The sequence below is a fragment of the Phocoena sinus genome, chromosome 1 (assembly GCF_008692025.1).
Source record: "Phocoena sinus isolate mPhoSin1 chromosome 1, mPhoSin1.pri, whole genome shotgun sequence".
NCBI classification, from domain to species: domain Eukaryota; kingdom Metazoa; phylum Chordata; class Mammalia; order Artiodactyla; family Phocoenidae; genus Phocoena; species Phocoena sinus.
The window spans coordinates 164,165,788-164,183,256 of record NC_045763.1 but is presented as its reverse complement, the minus strand read 5'-3'; the positions used below and the strand labels follow the sequence as shown (position 1 = coordinate 164,183,256).

General features: G+C 39.7%; 1 protein-coding gene across 2 annotated transcripts; it reads left to right on the top strand.

The window, feature by feature from the left end:
- Positions 1-8,156: 8,156 nt before the first annotated feature.
- DEGS1 (delta 4-desaturase, sphingolipid 1) lies at positions 8,157-16,775 on the top strand. 2 transcript variants are annotated; one of them, XM_032639240.1, is made up of 3 exons: positions 8,157-8,374; positions 12,961-13,703; positions 15,209-16,775. In XM_032639240.1, the coding sequence occupies exons 1-3, from the start codon at positions 8,293-8,295 to the stop codon at positions 15,263-15,265; spliced, it is 882 nt and encodes a 293-aa protein (XP_032495131.1). In that variant the 5' UTR covers positions 8,157-8,292; the 3' UTR covers positions 15,266-16,775. The 2 variants fall into 2 exon arrangements, with proteins under 2 accessions (XP_032495131.1, XP_032495120.1); XM_032639229.1 differs by having other exon boundaries at positions 8,164-8,374; positions 16,269-16,775.
- The last annotated feature ends 694 nt before the right edge of the window (positions 16,776-17,469 follow it).

Here is a 17,469-nt window from a genome sequence, read left to right as displayed (position 1 = left end):
GTTCTGTATCTTCTGTAGCGTGCATGGACCCATCGTAGGTCAGCAATTTTTACTTATAGTAACATCACTTCAAAGGCCAACCTGAACTGGTTGTATACTTTTCTTTTTTTTGTTGTTTTTGTTTTGTTTTTTGCATTTAAAAATATAAGTTATTTTTTATTTAATTTATTTTTTAAATTAATTTTTTTTGGAGTATAGTTGCTTTACAATGTTATATTAGCTTCTACTTACAGCAAAGTGAATCAGCTATACATATACATATATCCCCTCTTTTTTGGATTTCCTTTGCATTTAGGTTGTACACTTTTCTTATTTGAAAACTCATTCTTATTGCTGAATCAAAGTTTATGCAGTCGGTGAGTTTGTGCTAGAAACTACTACTACAGACACCAATCTGTCATCTGCTGCTAATCTCTCCAAAGTGAGTCTGAAAATGTTTTAGCATAAACTTTGATTCAGCAATAAGAACGAGTTTTCAAATAAGAAAAGTGTACAACCTAAATGCAAAGGAAATCCAAAAAGTTGCTTTACAATGTTGTATTAGCTTCTACTTACAGCAAAGTGAATCAGCTATATGTATACATATGTCCCCTCTTTTTTGGATTTCCCTGGTCTGTTAAGATGTCTGCTTCTGTTTGTGTTACACCCAGCTGTTAGATTTCTCTAATTGCTGGCTGATAGCTCTATTATTTTTGGTAATGTCCTTGAGCATAATTTGCTCCAAAATCTGATCCAGTTAAATTTGAGTCCCCTTCCAGGGATACAAGCAAATTGAAGTGAGGATAAATGAGGGCCCAGTATTCTCAGTCTGCCACAACTGTTGTAGAGCCTCCACTCTATGAGATGGCTGAGTGGATGAATGGACCCTTGACTTCCTGGCTACATTCTCCTGGAATTTAGCCTCTGCAACATGGAACTGAGGTGAGGGGCTTGAGGTGGAAGCATGAGAAATGCTGGCAACCTGCCCCTCCTGGGAGGACACCACAGCCCTTGACTGGGAGCTGGGGGAATAGGGAGCCTTATCTTCTTGGCCACAGCTACCTGGAGAGGAGCATCTGTTATGCTGAGCTTGGGTTAAGGGGAGAAAGAGTAGGTCATGGTTCAGGTACCATAGACATTTGTTGTTCTTACTGAGATTTAGTAGATTTTCTTGAATAAATATTTCATTTGCTGTACGCCCTTAGGGCACCTTCCAGAGACTTTAAATAGCTGTTGTGTTCTAAAACTTTCACCAGTTATAGTTGTTTTGCTGGAAAGGAGAGCTTCTAAAATAGTATTTGATTGTGGATTTTAATTGCCTGTCCTTGATATGTAATAAGGTTGAACATTTTTCACCTCATCCTGGGTCATTTGTGCTAGTTTATGCCTGTGTGCCCTCAGATCCATTCCTCATGTTTTCCTGCAGTGCACGGCAGAGGGGCTCACCCTTGTGGGCTCCCATGTCAGCTGGATTCTGGCCGAATTTGGCTAATAGTGTCCCCCCCACTGTGGAGGACACTTGAAGGCAGGAAAGTGAAGCCAGAGATTTCTCCCCTCCCTTCTTTACCCTGGGCTTTGCCTGCTGTCGTTGTGTCTTGAGCTCTTCCCAGACATGCCCACAGCGATTTCAGCTTTCACTGGATAATGTTGCCTTCTGGGGTCCTAGAACATTTTCTCCTACATTTGTTGGCCCAGCTGAGGGGATGAGAGTGGTTTCCCACATTGTCCTCACTATCCCATTTGCCTCTCAACTCCTCCATCACCTGTATAACTAGTGCCTTGCATTAAATTCCCTCTGCTGTAAGTACTTGATGCGGTGTCTGTTTTTCGGGTTAGACTCTGACTGATACACCATTAGTGCTTCCATTTCTGTTAAATTATTATTTTTTCTTTTTTTCTATAGTCTGCCCTCCTTTTCTTTTTAATTCTTAAGAGTTCTTTATATATTTTGAATACTTGTCATTTATTGATTGTATGTGTTGGAAAAACATACAATCAATAAATGTATGTATTTATACATACAAACTCTTCTCTCTGTTTATAGTTTGTCTTTTCACTCTTTGTTTTTTGCCTGTGTTGGGCCTTCGTTGCTGCGCCTGGGCTTTTTTTAGTTGTGGTGAACAGGGGCTGCTCTTCGTTGTGGTGCGTGGGCTTCTCATTGCAGTGGCTTCTTTTGTTGTGGAGCACGGGCTCTAGTGCACACAGCTTCAGTAGTTGTGGCACGTGGGCTCAGTAGTTGTGGCTCACGGACTCTAGAGTGCAGGCTCAGTATTCGTGGCGCACAGGTTTAGTTGCTCCGCAACATATGGGATCTTCCCGGACCAGGGATCGAAGCCGTGTCCTCTGCATTGACAGGCTGATTCTTAACCACTGCACCACCAGGGAAATCCTGTCTTTTCACTCTTTATGATGACTTTTGATGAACAGTTTCTACAGTTAATGAAGTAGTCTACTTTCAAAATATGTTTTCTTGATGGTTTGTGCCTTTTGTATCTTCTTTTAAGAAATCACTTTTCTAAACTTCCCTAAATAATATTTTCTTCCTAATTCAAAATCTTCTTCGTTTAACCTTCCACATTTAAGTCTATAAGATGCGTTGAACTAATTTTAGTGTAAAATATGAGATGGCTTCAATCTCATGTTTTCTCATATTGATAACCAATTATCCCGGCACCATTTTTATTGAAAATCTTCCCTTTTCCTCACTGATCTTATATTTCTATATACTGATAGGATTTATTTCTGCACCCTCTATTCTGTCCCATTATTATATTATTTATCCCTGAATTAATACTATGCTATCTATATTACACTACATTGTATTATTAATATGCTATCTTTATTTATTTATTTATTTATTTATTTTGAGGTACACGGGCCTCTCACTGCTGTGGCCTCTCCCGTTGCAGAGCACAGGCTCCGGACGCGCAGGCTCAGCGGCCATGGCTCACGGGCCCAGCCACTCCGCGGCATGAGGGATCTTCCCGGGCCGGGGCACGAACCCGCGTCCCCTGCATTGGCAGGCGGACTCTCAACCACTGTGCCACCAGGGAAGCCCTATAAGAATTTTTTTATCTGGTGAACTAAGTCCACTTACCTTGTTCTTTTATTGATATGCCTTGGCTATTCTTGACCCTTTTACTCTTCAATATAAATTTAAAATCAGCTTATCAAGTTCCACCAAAACCCATTTGAATTTTTATTAAAATACGTTGAATTTGTAGATGAATTGTAAGAGTGGGGAGAATTGACACCTTTGTGGTATTTAGTCTTTCAATCCACAGACATGGTCTATTTCACAATTTATTTGTCTTTTATGTCTTTCAATAAAGTGTTATTATTTTCTTTTGAAGATCTTACACATCTTTTGTTAGATTTATCTCTAGGTGCCTTTTTTATGTTATCATAAATGTATCTTTCGGGCTTCAGCAAATGAATTGCTGAAATTAGAACACTCCCTCACACCATATACAAAAATAAACTCAAAATAGTTTAAAGATCTAAATATAAGACAAGACCTAAATATAAGACCGTAAAACTCCCAGAAGAGAACATAGGCAAAACATTCTCTGACACAGATCATAGCAATATTTTCTTAATTTGTCTCCCAAGGCAAATTTTTAAAAAAGCAAAAATAAACAAATGGGACCTAATCAAACTTAAAAGCTTTTGTACAGCAAAGGAAACCATCAATAAAACAAAAAGACAACCTACGGAATGGGAGAAAATATTTGCAAATGATACGACCGACAAGGGGTTAATTTCCAAAATATACATACAGCTCATACAACTCAATATCAAAAAAAGCAAACAACCCAATCAAAAAATAGGCAGAAGAAAAAAAAAAATAGGCAGAAGACCTAAATAGACATTTCTCCAGAGAAGACATACAGATGGCCAACAGGCACATGAAAAAATGCTCAATGTTGCTAATTATTAGAGAAGTGCAAATCAAAACTACAATGAGGAATCACTTCACACCAGTCAGAATGGCTATCATCAAAAAGTCTACAAATAATAAATGCTGGAGACAGTGTAGAGAAAAGGGAACCCTCCTACACTGTTGGTGGGAATGTAACTTGATGCAGCCACTATGGAAAACAGTATGGAGGCTCCTTTAAAAACTAAAAATAGAGCTACCATATGATCCGGCAATCCCACTCCTGGGCACATATCCAGAAAAGATGAAAGCTCTAATTCAAAAAGATATATATATACCACAATGTTCACAGCAGCACTATTTATAATAGCCAAGAAATGGAAGCAAGTTAAGTATCCAACAACAGATAAATGAATAAACAAAATGTGGTACATATATACAATGGAATATTACTCAGCCATAAAAAGGAATGAAATTGGGTCATTTGTAGAGATGTGGATGGACCTAGAGACTGTCATACAGAGTGAAGTAAGTCAGAGAGAGAAAAACAAATATTGTATATTAACACATATATGTGGAATCTAGAAAAATGGTATGGATGATCCTATTTGCAAAGCAGAAATAGAGAACAAATCTATGGATACCGAGGGGGAAGTGGGGTGGGAGGAATTGGCAGATTGGGATTGACACATATACACTATTGATACTATGTATAAAATAAATAGCTAATGAGAATACACCATATAGCATGGGGAACTTAATGCACTGTGGTGATCTGAATGGGAAGAAAGTCCAAAAGGGAAGGGATATATGTATGTGTACGGCTGACTCACTTTGCTGTGCAGCAGAAACTAATACAACATTGTAAAGCAACTATACTCCAATAAAAATTAATTAAAAAATAAAATAATCAAAAGTTGATCCAAATAGTTGGACCTCACCAAGGTAGAGCTGCAGATCCAAGTTTCCCAAGTGTGAAATAGACAAGAAGACTTGCCATTCAATTTTTTTTCTTTCCGTATAGGATTTGTTGGGAAGACAAAGAAGAAGTGATTGGTGCCATATACAGGCAAGGATACAAGACTGGCACTTGTCTTATCTTAGGAGAACACAACCGGAAAGGATCTTAAAGATTATTTAACCAGGAGTTCCTAACCTGAACTCAGAAAACTAAGTTGTGATGGGCTTCAAAAAGTATGTAAATACTACCTGCTCCCCAAAATTGTATACTACATTTTGTGTATGTGTGTTTCTCTGGAAAGAAGATAGTTTTCATAATATTTTCTAAGGGTTTGTAACCTCCAAGAGTATTAAGTATAATTTAATTAACCATTAACACTATGATCTGATTACTCAGGTAAGAATGTTATTTGCTTTTCCTTCCCAAAGTTTCTTGCTCATTAGAACTCAAATAAACAAACAAAAAGACAAATAAATGATATATTTGAAGTTAAGAGGGAAAAAAAAAGATACATGTACCCCAATGTTCACAGCAGCACTGTTTATAATAGCCAAGACATGGAAGCAACCTAAGTATCCATCAACAGATAACTGGATAAACAAGATGTAGTATATATATGCAATGGAATATTACTCAGCCATAAAAAAGAATGAAATATTGCCATTTGCTGCAACATCAATGGACCTAGAGATTATCATACTAACTGAAGTCAGAAAGAGAAAGACAAATATTATATGATATCACTTATATGTGGAATCTAAAACATAATACAAATGAATCTATTAATAAAACAGAAACAGACTCATAGACATAGAAAATAAACTTATGGTTACCAAAGGGGAAGGAGACAGGGAGGATAAATTAGGAGTATGGGATTAACAGATACGACTATATATAAAATAGATAAGCAACAAGAATTTACACAGGGAACTATATTCAATATCTTGTAATAATCTATAATGGAAAATAATCTGAAAATATATTTATATATATAACTGAATTATTTTGCTGTATACCTGAAACTAACAATATTGCAAATCAATTATACCTCAATTTTTAAAAAATGAATTGCCCATTTAAAAATTTTTAAAAATGGACAATGAAAAATCCACATGGAAGAACATCTTGATTTCAAAAGTATGACTGCCCTCTTCTGAAAACTACATTGTCTGATATTTCCCAATATCACCAGGAACTACTGGGATTCTCCCACAGCTTTTTTTTTTTTTTTTTTAAATTTACTTACTTTTGTCTGTGTTGGGTCTTCGTTGCTGCGCGTGGGCTTTCTCTAGTTGCGGTGAGCGGGGGCTACTCTTTGTTGCAGTGTGCAGGCTTCTCATTGCTGTGGCTTCTCTTGTTGGAGAGCACGGGCTCTAGGCGCGCGGGCTTCAGTAGTTGTGGCACGCGGGCTCTAGAGCTCAGGCTCAGTAGTTGTGGCACACGGGCCTAGTTGCTCCTTGGCATGTGGGATCTTCCCCGACCAGGGCTCGAACCCGTGTCCCCTGCACTGGTAGGCGGATTCTTAACCACTGCGCCATCAGGAAGTCCTCACCCACAGCTTTTAACAGCAGACTGGATAGTGCCTTTCTAGAATAACTGGTATGATTGCTTCAAGATAAACTACCTGGCAGGAGTAAGGAAAAGATATGAAAGATAACACATTAAAAACTTTTAAAGTCCACGCTAAAAAAAAAAAAAAAAGTCCACACTAAAGAAACATGCCTATGTGTAATGAAAATGCTTGTTAATCCCCACAAAAATCCTGTAGCCGAATTCTTTTCCTTTTCTTTAGAATGTCAAAATCCACATTCAATTCAAATGTAAAAGGTGAAAAGGATTAAGTGAAAACATTCCCTCCCAACCCTTTCCCCTAGATTCCCACTTACTCTCTTACAATAATAATTTCTTGGTTGTCTTTCTAAACCTATATTGTCTTTCTAAACCATATCCAAGGAAACACATATTATATATGTATTGTGTATGAAATATACTCCACGCCCCAGCCCATACCCAGTGTTTTGCATTTAACAGTACGTTTTGGAGATCTATTAAGACATAAAGACCTTACTCATTTTTTTTTTTAGTGTGGCATAGCATAGTAAGGTTAATCGCATGTACCATTATGTGTTTGTTTTAGTTTGAGGTTTTTTTTTTTCCCCTGGTATGAAACGCTAATAGATATGGACTTCAAAAAAAACCAAAAACAACTGTCATCGTAACACTATTATCACACTTAAATTAACAATAATTTCTCAATATCATCACACATCTATCTAATCGACATCTGAGTTAAATGATCTCATGTCAATTTTAAAAGCTTTTGACAATTTGAATTACAATCTAAATAAGATCAATACGTTGCAGTCGATTGATGTTTTTAAAGCCCCTTTTAATCTGTAGGTTTTCCCTCTTTTGTTTCCCTTGCGTTTTATTTATTAAAGTACCCAGGATGTTGTCCTGTAGAGTTTCCCACAGTCAAGATCTTGCTGATTCTATCTCTATGGTGTAGTTTAACATGCTCCTCTGTTCTATTTTCTATACATTAGTAGTTGGATCTAGGGGTCTGATCAGATTTCGTTGTGGTTTTTTGTGTGTGTGTATGTGTGTGTGTGTGGTGTTCTTTTATTATAAGAACACCCTGTTGGTTATTTTCCTTTTTGTAATCTTAGTCAAAGTTTCTTTTTGAATGGAAAAGTGGTAATTAATTTTGAAACAAAATGTACTCTCTTTCAGAAGGTGGTGGTTCAAACGACTTCTGAGACAGATGTATGGCTGAGCAATCACCTTGTAAGAGAAATAGTCACACAAGAATAATTCAGGGAAAACAACAAATTCCTCATCATTTTTCACTCTCAACAACAGTGATTTCCTTTTTCTTAATTAGCTCTTAATCACCACAAGCTCCGCATTTTTTCCTGAGGTATTATTTCCAGAAGGCAGCCAAAAACGGCTCAGTGAATAAGCTGCTTTTCAAAATCAAACAACATTTGGGCGAGTCGCCATTTATTTATGACCAAGGATCCTCGTGATCGAGCTCCGGCCTTCCCCCGAGGCGCTAAAGAGCAGTCTTATTTAACTCGAGACCTTTCTTTCCTTTTTCACCTTTTTCCGGCCTTGGGCACCGGCACCGCGCAGGACAGGCCGCAAGGAGCCGGGACTTGCAGGAACTCGGTCTCAGCCGGTCGCCGAGTCACAGAATCTCAGAACCCCCAGCCAGTGAGCCGCGGAATCCCGTCCACCGCTGGGGCCTCCGCCCGGCCTGCCACGCTCCGGGGCGGGCGTGGTGGTGGTGGTTGGGGCCTGAGGGGCGGGGCCTCGAGGCTCCGCCCCGGTCGGCGACTGCTCTCCGCCTCCGCAGCAGCCAGCTGACACCAGTCGCGGAGCCGTCGCCTTCGCTTTCATCTCCGCCTAAGCTTCGGAGGATCCCGGCCAGGAGCGAGAGCCGGCAGCTGGCCCGCAAGCCGCCGCCGCCATGGGGAACCGCGTTTCGCGGGAAGACTTCGAGTGGGTCTACACCGACCAGCCGCACGCCACTCGGCGCCAGGAGATCCTGGGTGAGGTCCGGGCCCGCGCCCCGTTATGTGCGTCCGCGGCCTCCCGCCACCGGGACGCGCCCTCCTCGCGCGGCCCTTGCGCGCCCGAGGCCGGTTAAGAGTCGACTCTCTGCCGCGTACCGCCGCCCGGGCCGTCTGGCCTCGCGGGAAAAGCCGGGGGAGGCGCTGGGCCGGAGCGGGAGGGAGGGAGGGATCCCCGCGCTCCCCCGTCCCACCGCGTGGCCCCGGCCCTTCGACTGGGAGGCGCAGGCGCGCCCCCAAGCGCGGGCGTGCGGTCGAGGCCAGGGTTTGCTCAGAGCCGAGTCCCCGCGACTAGGCCACCCTTGGGTAGATCCTCTCGCTTGGAGATTCTCGTGCCGCCGGTCGGCACCGTTTCCTCCCCGTCCCCGTCTCCGTCCTCCTCCTCCCCCCCCCCTCCTCCTCCTCTCCCTTTCCCGGTAGCCGGCCCCGGCAGAGCCAGGCTGCGAGCGTGTGCGCGGCAGGGCGTGGTCCTGGAGCATCTGGCGGCCCACGCGCGGGGCGCGCTGACGTTGGTCAGCGCCAGCGGGTCATCCTGCCGCCGGCGGCTGCCGCCTTGGGCCGGGGAGGGAACTCGTGGTACCCGACCCGTTTGACCGCAGGGGCTTCTCGGGCCGGAAAGGTAAGCGTTCCAGGGTCCGGATCCTGCTGCGCTCACGGTGTTCTCATTGATCCTCGCAACGAGGCTCATGCAAGAAGGGCAGATTCATATATATTTTTCATCCATCCCAGTTTTGTGGACGAAAAGGCTGAATGAAGTATGGAAGACTTGCCAAGATTAGCCTAATGGTCCTCTGACTGCTAGTTTTGGGCCTTTACACCAGGTTAACTAGGCCTTATTCAACTCTCTAGAGGTGTAAGGCGCTCAGCTATTTGCAGCTTCTACATTATACAGAGAATTCTCTCATCTCTCCCAGGGTACTCTTAATGGTAAGCTAGGCGTTGTGGTGAGTGCTTTACAAACATTACACAATTTAATCCTCCCAGTAATTAGGTAGGTGTTATCCCTGTTTTAAAGATGAAGTAAGAGTGAATAAGTAAATGTTAGAGGGGAGTTCTGATCTGGGTTAGATTACCTTCAAAGCATTGCTTTTAACCTCTTTGCTATTGTTTCAAAGATCTGGAAACTAGTGGGTGGTAAATTGAATTGGAGGAATTCTTTCTCATACACAGTATTCCCCTAGTTTTCTTTCTCTGCATCCATTTGTGCAGTGAAAAGAAAAATCAAGCCCCAGATTTTTGTTGAGTAAGTAAGAAATTTCATGTTTTCACAAAAAGAAAGGAGTTAACCCTTTAAAAACTTTCATGGTCGAGCAGACCCTTCAGAGTTGTCTCTTGGACTAGAGTTCACCTTCTCCAGGTTGCCTGCCTCCTGAATAAAGCAACCTTTCCTTTCCAGCCAATGCTTGTCTCTTGAGTCCCGCAAACAGCGGAACCAGAGTTTGGTAGCATGTGGTCACAGATCTAGTAAATGGAGGAATCTAGATTTAAACCCATATCCTTCTGACACTAGGGACTATTTTACACTGTAATGGAACTTTATAAATTGTTAAAAAAAAAAAAAGAGTTAGTAGATCCCTTTGAAATGGATTTGTTAAAATTGAATCAGTAAGTTGGGAGCTTGAACCTTTATAGTTGCTATTAAGGGTATACTTTTAAGAGAGTTTGGTTCTTGGATGCTTTCCTTTTTATTTTTAATCTAAATGTGTATTTTGCAAATCACACATAGGAGATAGCATGTGGTACATTTTATCTATGCCTGATCTGATTACATAAGAATAATCTGGTATCCATGCTATAAAAACCAACTCCTGAATACTGGAACTTAGCTATCTATTTAAAATTCAGAAAATCAAGGAAGTCAAAAGGTGCTTGTTCATGCTTATCTCAACACTGAACCTTTTTTCCACAAACTTATCATCACTGGACCGTTTCACTTGGAAAGTAGAAGGACTACATATTTCTCAATGAAAACGTCATTTTCCCTGCAGGTGTAAATAAATACTGCTCAGTGTTCCATCTCAGGGGTGGAGATGGAATACCCTCAGGAAAGATAAAAATCTGGAGACTTGTTTAAATTATACTTAAGTGGTGAGATATTTCTCAAATGTATCAGGTTTTGGGGGAGAGAGAGGCACCAGAGAACATGGATATGTTGTTTAACAACCACCATCTGTATGCTAAATTTACAAAATTTATGTACGAAATTAATGAAGGCTAGGAACTAGACCATTATTAGTGGGTCAGATAATCACAAGAAATGCTCCTTTTACTGCTGTACTTCCACAGTGAAACAGCATTTTTTTAACAGCCTTATTAAAATATAATTCACAAACTATAAAGTTCATCCTTTTTTTTTTGGCCATGCCGCAGGGCATGTGGGATCTTAATTCCCCAGCTAGGGATCAAACCCGTTCCCCCTGCACTGGAAGCGCAGTCTTAACCACTGGACCGCCAGGGAAGTCCTGAAAGTTGACCCATTTAAAGTGTACGATTCAGTGAGTTTTTATAGTGTATTCACAGAGTTTTAAACTATCACTACAATCTAACTTCATAAAGTTTTTGTCACCCTAAAAAGAAACCCTATACTCATAAGCAGTCTCCATATCTTCCAGTCCTGGGCAACCACTAATCTTTCTGTTTTTATAGATTTGCTTATTCTGGATGTTTCTTATGAATGAAATCATAAAATATTTGGTGTTTTGTGACTGACTTCTTTCACTTTGCATAATGTTTTCAAGGTTCACCCATGTTGTAGCATGTATCAGTACTCAGATCCTTTTTGTAAGTTTTGTGTTTGGTGTAAGAGAGAGGTCCAGTTTTATTCTTCTGCACATGGATGACCAGTTTTTCCAGCACCATTTGTTGAAAAGACTATTCTTTCCCCCCATTTAATTATATTGGCATGCTAGTATTGATTTTTATATACTATTACAGCTTTGCAAAAATTTGGTACAGAATTACTTGGAGGAAGTTGATTTGTCTGAGAAAGATGTGCCATCTTTGTTTCATGATTTTAGTGTAACTACGAAGTGTGTGTTATCTTCTATCCCTTGTCAGACGTGTCAATTTAATCTAGTTTTATGTAAGGTAAAAATGCTGGAGCTCTAAACAGAAATAACACATTTTAATACAAAAGATTTATTACTTGTCCACCAATGAATTAAACACTTGTTTGGAGGACTGCTCAAAATGCCCATATTTTAATGAATGACTTATTTGAGTTTTTCATTTATCCCAGGGTAATTAATTTTAGACTCAAACCTATTGAGTAATCAATAATCAAAAAGTAACCCTCAAAAGGATTATTTCTTTTGGCCTATTGCCTACAAAATTGTTAACATTGATGAAATGAACTAATACCAACAAAGATGAGAGGTTAGGGAGTGGAGACAGAAGAGGGGAAAGGAAAGAAACAAGAATAATTACCTCGAATTAACACTACCTTTATTTCTTATATATAAAACTAGACTTAAATAACTTCCTGTCTTGCATTTTAAGCTTTTATTGAATTCTTCATTTCACCTTTAGAGAAAAGAGGGTGAAGCTGCTCTTCTTTTTTCTGAATCTTTTCAAGAACACTCTGAAAGACCTGTCCCAAGAAAAAGGTCCTTCTCCTTTTTGCTGTCCTGGGTCAAACATAACTTGACAACACACAAAACAAAAGATGTTCATTATATCTGGGCTTCCATCTCTGGAGTGCCGGGATACAGAGAAGAATCTGTATTTGCCTGTAGGAACACTTGCCTGAAATGCAGAGGTTTTTATTACTGGCCCTTTCCATAATACTTGGATATTTGCATGTGAATTCAACAAATAATCTAACACAGATTTGTATTGTTCAGTTCTAATGCAAAAAGAAAGAAAGAAGGGGGCGTGGTGTTGTGAATCCATAGAGTTCTTTGGAAATTACCCTAATTTCCAGGTGACGAGAAAAAGTCTACATTGGCAAAAATTTACATATCTAAATGTCTAAAAATAGGAAAATGGTTAGAAGTTACAACTGGCAACTAGAAGTGATTTAGTCATTAAAAAGGAAATTATGAAATCTAAGTATATAATATAGTGTATATAATATGTATATATTATATATGAGTATATTGCATATATAGTATATTGTATATATATTACATAAAAGTATATTGTAATAGTCTGTAATCTGCCAGACACATAGGTTTACCAGATTATGATTACCACTTTGTAAAGCTTATAAATTTAATATACAAAAAATTGTTAGGAGTGAAAAGGCAACTAGATAACATGAAATCTTTACTCATTTGTGACTATCTTTCTGTTATTGTGGAGAGTCTAGACTTTGAGCCTTATTTTTTTCCGCATAAATTCTCAATTTGTTGTGACATAGTATTTAGTAACTTTACTGTTGAATACACTCCTTCCCTGTAGTAGACAAATATTTGATAAAGTCTCTAATAGAGGGCATATAATGACTTGGAAAAAGAAAAGAATTAATCCATGTGTTAATGTAATTGATGTTAGTTTAATTATAATTGCAGAACTATTGTGCACTTTTCTCAGTCTCTGAGTTTTTGTTTGTTTTTCCCTTACAGCAAAGTATCCAGAGATAAAATCCTTAATGAAACCTGATTCCAACTTGATATGGATTGTAATTTTGATGGTTCTCACTCAGTTTGTTGCATTTTACTTAGTGAAGGACTTGGACTGGAAATGGGTCCTATTTTGGGCATATGCCTTTGGCAGCTGCATTAATCATTCAACGACTCTGGCTATTCATGAAGTTTCCCACAATAGTGCCTTTGGCCAATGCAAACCTATGTGGAATCGTTGGTTTGGAATATTTGCTAATCTCCCTATTGGTGTTCCATATTCAATTTCCTTTAAGAGGTATCACATGGATCATCATCGATACCTCGGTGGTGATGGCGTCGATGTGGATATTCCAACTGATTTTGAAGGCTGGTTCTTCTGTACCACTTTCAGAAAGTTTATCTGGGTTATTCTTCAACCTCTCTTTTATGCTTTTCGGCCTCTGTTCATCAACCCCAAACCAATTTCTTATCTGGAAATCATCAATACTGTGATCCAGATCACTTTTGACGTTGCGATTTACTACGTTTTGGGAATTAAATCTTTAGTCTACATGTTGGCGGCAACCTTACTTGGCCTAGGTTTGCACCCAATCTCTGGACATTTTATAGCTGAACATTACATGTTCTTAAAAGGACACGAAACTTACTCATACTATGGGCCTCTGAATTTACTCACCTTCAATGTGGGTTACCATAATGAACACCATGACTTCCCCAACATTCCCGGAAAAAGCCTTCCCCTGGTAAGTAAAGGATTTGATACATGTTCTAATTTCTGATGGTTATATGATCAAAATTACTTTTGACGTGCTCATTTAAAATGGAATCTAGTGTATTTTGTCCATCTAGGCTGTTCATCAAAGAAAACAGCAAGAGTCCAAGTCCTGAGTTGGCCAGCCTAACTTTACAAAGAGTTCACTGTCCTGGATCCCTAAGCCTAGCGGTAACACATCTGGTTTAGAATGTTGGGGGATCTGCAAAATTGGCTAACATGTAACGTAATTCAGAAATAGAGAATGAATTCCCTCTGTGAAGGGAGCAAAAGTTCACATAACCTTTATCACTGTTAAACTGAACACACTTAGCTAAGGTTTGTGTTGGTTTGTTGTGAAATACAGAGGTCCTACATAATTGCTCTGCAAAATAAGTGAACTTCAGTTTCCAGTACCACAGACTTCCCACAGGTAGGGACCATCTGTTTCCTGTCACATAGACTTTCAGTGTGTCGTTTGTGGAGTAAATGAAAGACAGCCCGTTGACACTCATCCTTTCACCCTTCCCAAAACAGGATGAACCTCTCCAAACTTCAGTTGTATTTCTGATGAGTTCTCTTATTAGACTTGCCATCCTCAGAATGGATAACTTTTACAATTCCATTACCAAAAAAATGTTTCTGTAATTCTAAAAAGGGGAAGTGGTATGATGTGTAATATCAGGGTTTTTTGATTTTTTTTTTTAGCTGTGATATAAGGGAACCATAGCCAGGTATTTTATGCTATCATATCCACCCAACCAAATTTTATAGATTTCCTCTTCAGTTTTTAAATGTTGACTGTCTGCAGACTCGTATACAACATGACAATGAAATACAACGTTTGATTATTGATTGGATTGCCAATTGAGGAAAGGAAGATCTAGAAAGGACATTGAGTTAGTGGGGAAATTTTGAATCTGGGCCGTGTGATACATAATACTGTGTCATTGTTAAATTTCTTGGGTGCGGTAATGGTATTATGGTCTTGTCGGGGAATGTCCTCGTTCTTAGGAGATATGTGTAGAATATTTAGGGGTGAAGAATTCGGGGTTAGTTTTCATATAATGTCTGCAGCTTTCTTTCGTCAAAGAGAGAGCAAAGTATGTGGTGGGTACTATATATGGAGAGAGAGAAAGTGGCCGTGACATAGTGTCAATTGGTGGACCTAGGTGAAGGGCATATGGGTGTTGGTTTTTCTGTTCTTTTAACTTTTCTGTCGGTTTTACATTTTTCTAAATAAAATGGGGGAAAGCACCACGCAGCTGGCCGAAGACAGCTTTGAAACGGTGTAATGTGGTGCTGCTGCAGCTACTTTGTGTCATTGTGGCCTGAAGAGTGCGGCCCACCTTTGCTTGCCTCTTCCCTGACTAGGACAGTATATTTTTATATTTTAGGAGGTTATGGTTTAAGGAGAAAGCCAGTCACCTTCGGAGCAAAATAATTAATTTTTTCCAATATAAACCACATACTTTGACTTGTAATTTTCTTGAACAGTCCCTGAACTGTTCAGCTCAAACATTACTTGACCTAAGGCCCATGGTTCATCAGTGAGTATTGAGCTCCCACTCCATTCCTCACTGTTTTCCTGTTGCTTAGCTAAACTAACAAACGTTCTCAGAGTTCTCTTGAGTCTTCCTTTTCCGGCTTTGCCTATGGTGTATACCAAGGAGTATCTTGTTCTACAGTTGTTGTGCTGCAGTAGTTATGTTGCATATAACTGTCACGTGGTTAGTTAACAGGTATGTATAGCAAGGTTTCTTTTAACAGCTTTATTGAGATGTAACTCATAGATACAATTCATCCATTTAAAATGTAATGGTTTTTAGATTGTTCAGAGTTGTACAACCATCGCTGTAATCAATTTTAGAATATTCTTATCACAATAACAAGGTTCTTTAATTTTTTCTGTGTTTTTCGTGCTGTCTCTCTTCAACATCTTGGATTCTGTGTTTTTGTCTTCCTTTGGGATTTATTAGGGTAGTTTTTGTACATTTTGTTGAAGCCACAGAATTTTTTCTCACTCAGCAGTAACTAGTTTTGCTTGCTCATCACACTGGCAGTAATTTTTTTAAAAGACGTTCTCGACTTGAGATGGCTGAATCGCACACTTGATAAGTGATTAATTTCTAACTGGCATGCCACAATAATTGATCAGTATTTGTAGGTTCCTTAATGGCAGGGGATCAAGTGGTGCCTTTAAACCCTACGGTGGCGGCCATGCAGTACAACACTTAAAAAGCAGCATGCTGACTGGATTGCAAGTATTTGTTGTTAAAGATTCCAGCTGCCAACTTTTACAAGTAAACCAGTATATTTAGTCCCTCAGAGCTTGTTGGAACGTCATTAACTCTAGAGGATCAAGTATATGTTACTGCTGAAATGTAAGCTGCTTTTTGTTTAGAATTCCCAAAGCTGCTGCTTTTATTTATTTATTTATTTGAGAGGGAGGCGGGAGAAAGTCTCATGGTTTCTCCTGAGTGTGTGTGTCAGATGTTCATCTGTCATCTGTAATAGGACTCAGCACTCACTCATCTTGCTGTATTTTCCCTTCCAGGTGAGGAAGATAGCAGCTGAGTACTATGAGAGCCTCCCCCACTACAATTCCTGGATAAAAGTACTGTATGATTTTGTGACGGATGATACAATAAGTCCCTATTCGAGGGTGAAGAGGCATCAAAAAGGCAGCGTGGTTCTGGAGTAAATGTCATTAAGGCCAAAGGAATTCCTCTCTGAAACTCCAGAATAGCTGAGAAAGTGGAATTTTTACTAAAAAGACCAGCGACATTTAGAAGCTGCCCTCCTACAAATTTGAAGTCTGATCTTCATGGTATCAAGAAGCTAATCTGGCTGTAAACAGTCAGCCTATCTGTGCAGCATTCAGCTTTACTCACAGGAAACTTGTTCACTGTATTACCACCGTGGTGGATGTTTTCACTTAGGTCTGACACTTTGTAAGCATATCATAAAAAAATGGCTTTTCAAAAGCTATTTCTAGTATGTTGTTTTCACTATAAGGATTTACTTTATTAAAACATCTAATAAACTGAGCTGTTGATCACAATAAATAGTGTGTATCGTATTTTTTTAAATAATTTTACTGTCTTTACACTATAACCAGAGTACTGGGGGTGAGCTTACTTTAAAATTTAAAAAGGCCTGGAACTATATTTCTTTCACTGCAAGCCGAGTGACTCATTTTTACTTTTTTCTGTTGTAGCAATACATGGAACCTAATTAGTGCTGAGTCCTGCACAGCCTATTCATAAGTCAAGACATGACTGAACTGAATCACATAGAACCTTCAACTTCCTTTTCAGATGCGTGGACTCTCAAAGTAGAAGCAACTCAACTAACTGATCAAGAGTTTCTTGTCATTTCGTTTCAGCGGAAGCTGGTTGGGTCTGGTGGTAGATGGTTGGAGTCAAGTAGCCAGTATCGAGGGCTGTTAGGCCGGCAGTCCTGGTTACCTGAAACGTGTCATTTGGGTAAATGTAGTGTGAGATGGTGAACTATTTTTTTATCTTTTTTTTTGGCCGGGCTGCTCAGCATGCGGCATCTTCCGCTGACCGGGGATCGAACCCTGTGTCCCCTGCGGTGCGCGCCCGGAGGAGTCTTAACCACTGGACTGCCAGGGATGTCCCTGGTGAACTATTTTAAAGTAGTCCATGGTATCAAAAAATCAAATAGTCTACAGTTTGTACATAACACCAACCCTCTGTCATCCTGAATACAAGATGCTATAAAATTCTCTTATA

Coding starts and splice junctions, on each gene's coding strand:
- DEGS1 (XM_032639229.1), top strand. CDS start 8,293: ATGGGGAACCGCGTTTCGCGGGAAGACTTCGAGTGGGTCTACACCGAC. Junction 8,375..12,960: donor TCGGCGCCAGGAGATCCTGG/GTGAGGTCCGGG, acceptor TTTCCCTTACAG/CAAAGTATCCAGAGATAAAA. Junction 13,704..16,268: donor CCGGAAAAAGCCTTCCCCTG/GTAAGTAAAGGA, acceptor TTTCCCTTCCAG/GTGAGGAAGATAGCAGCTGA.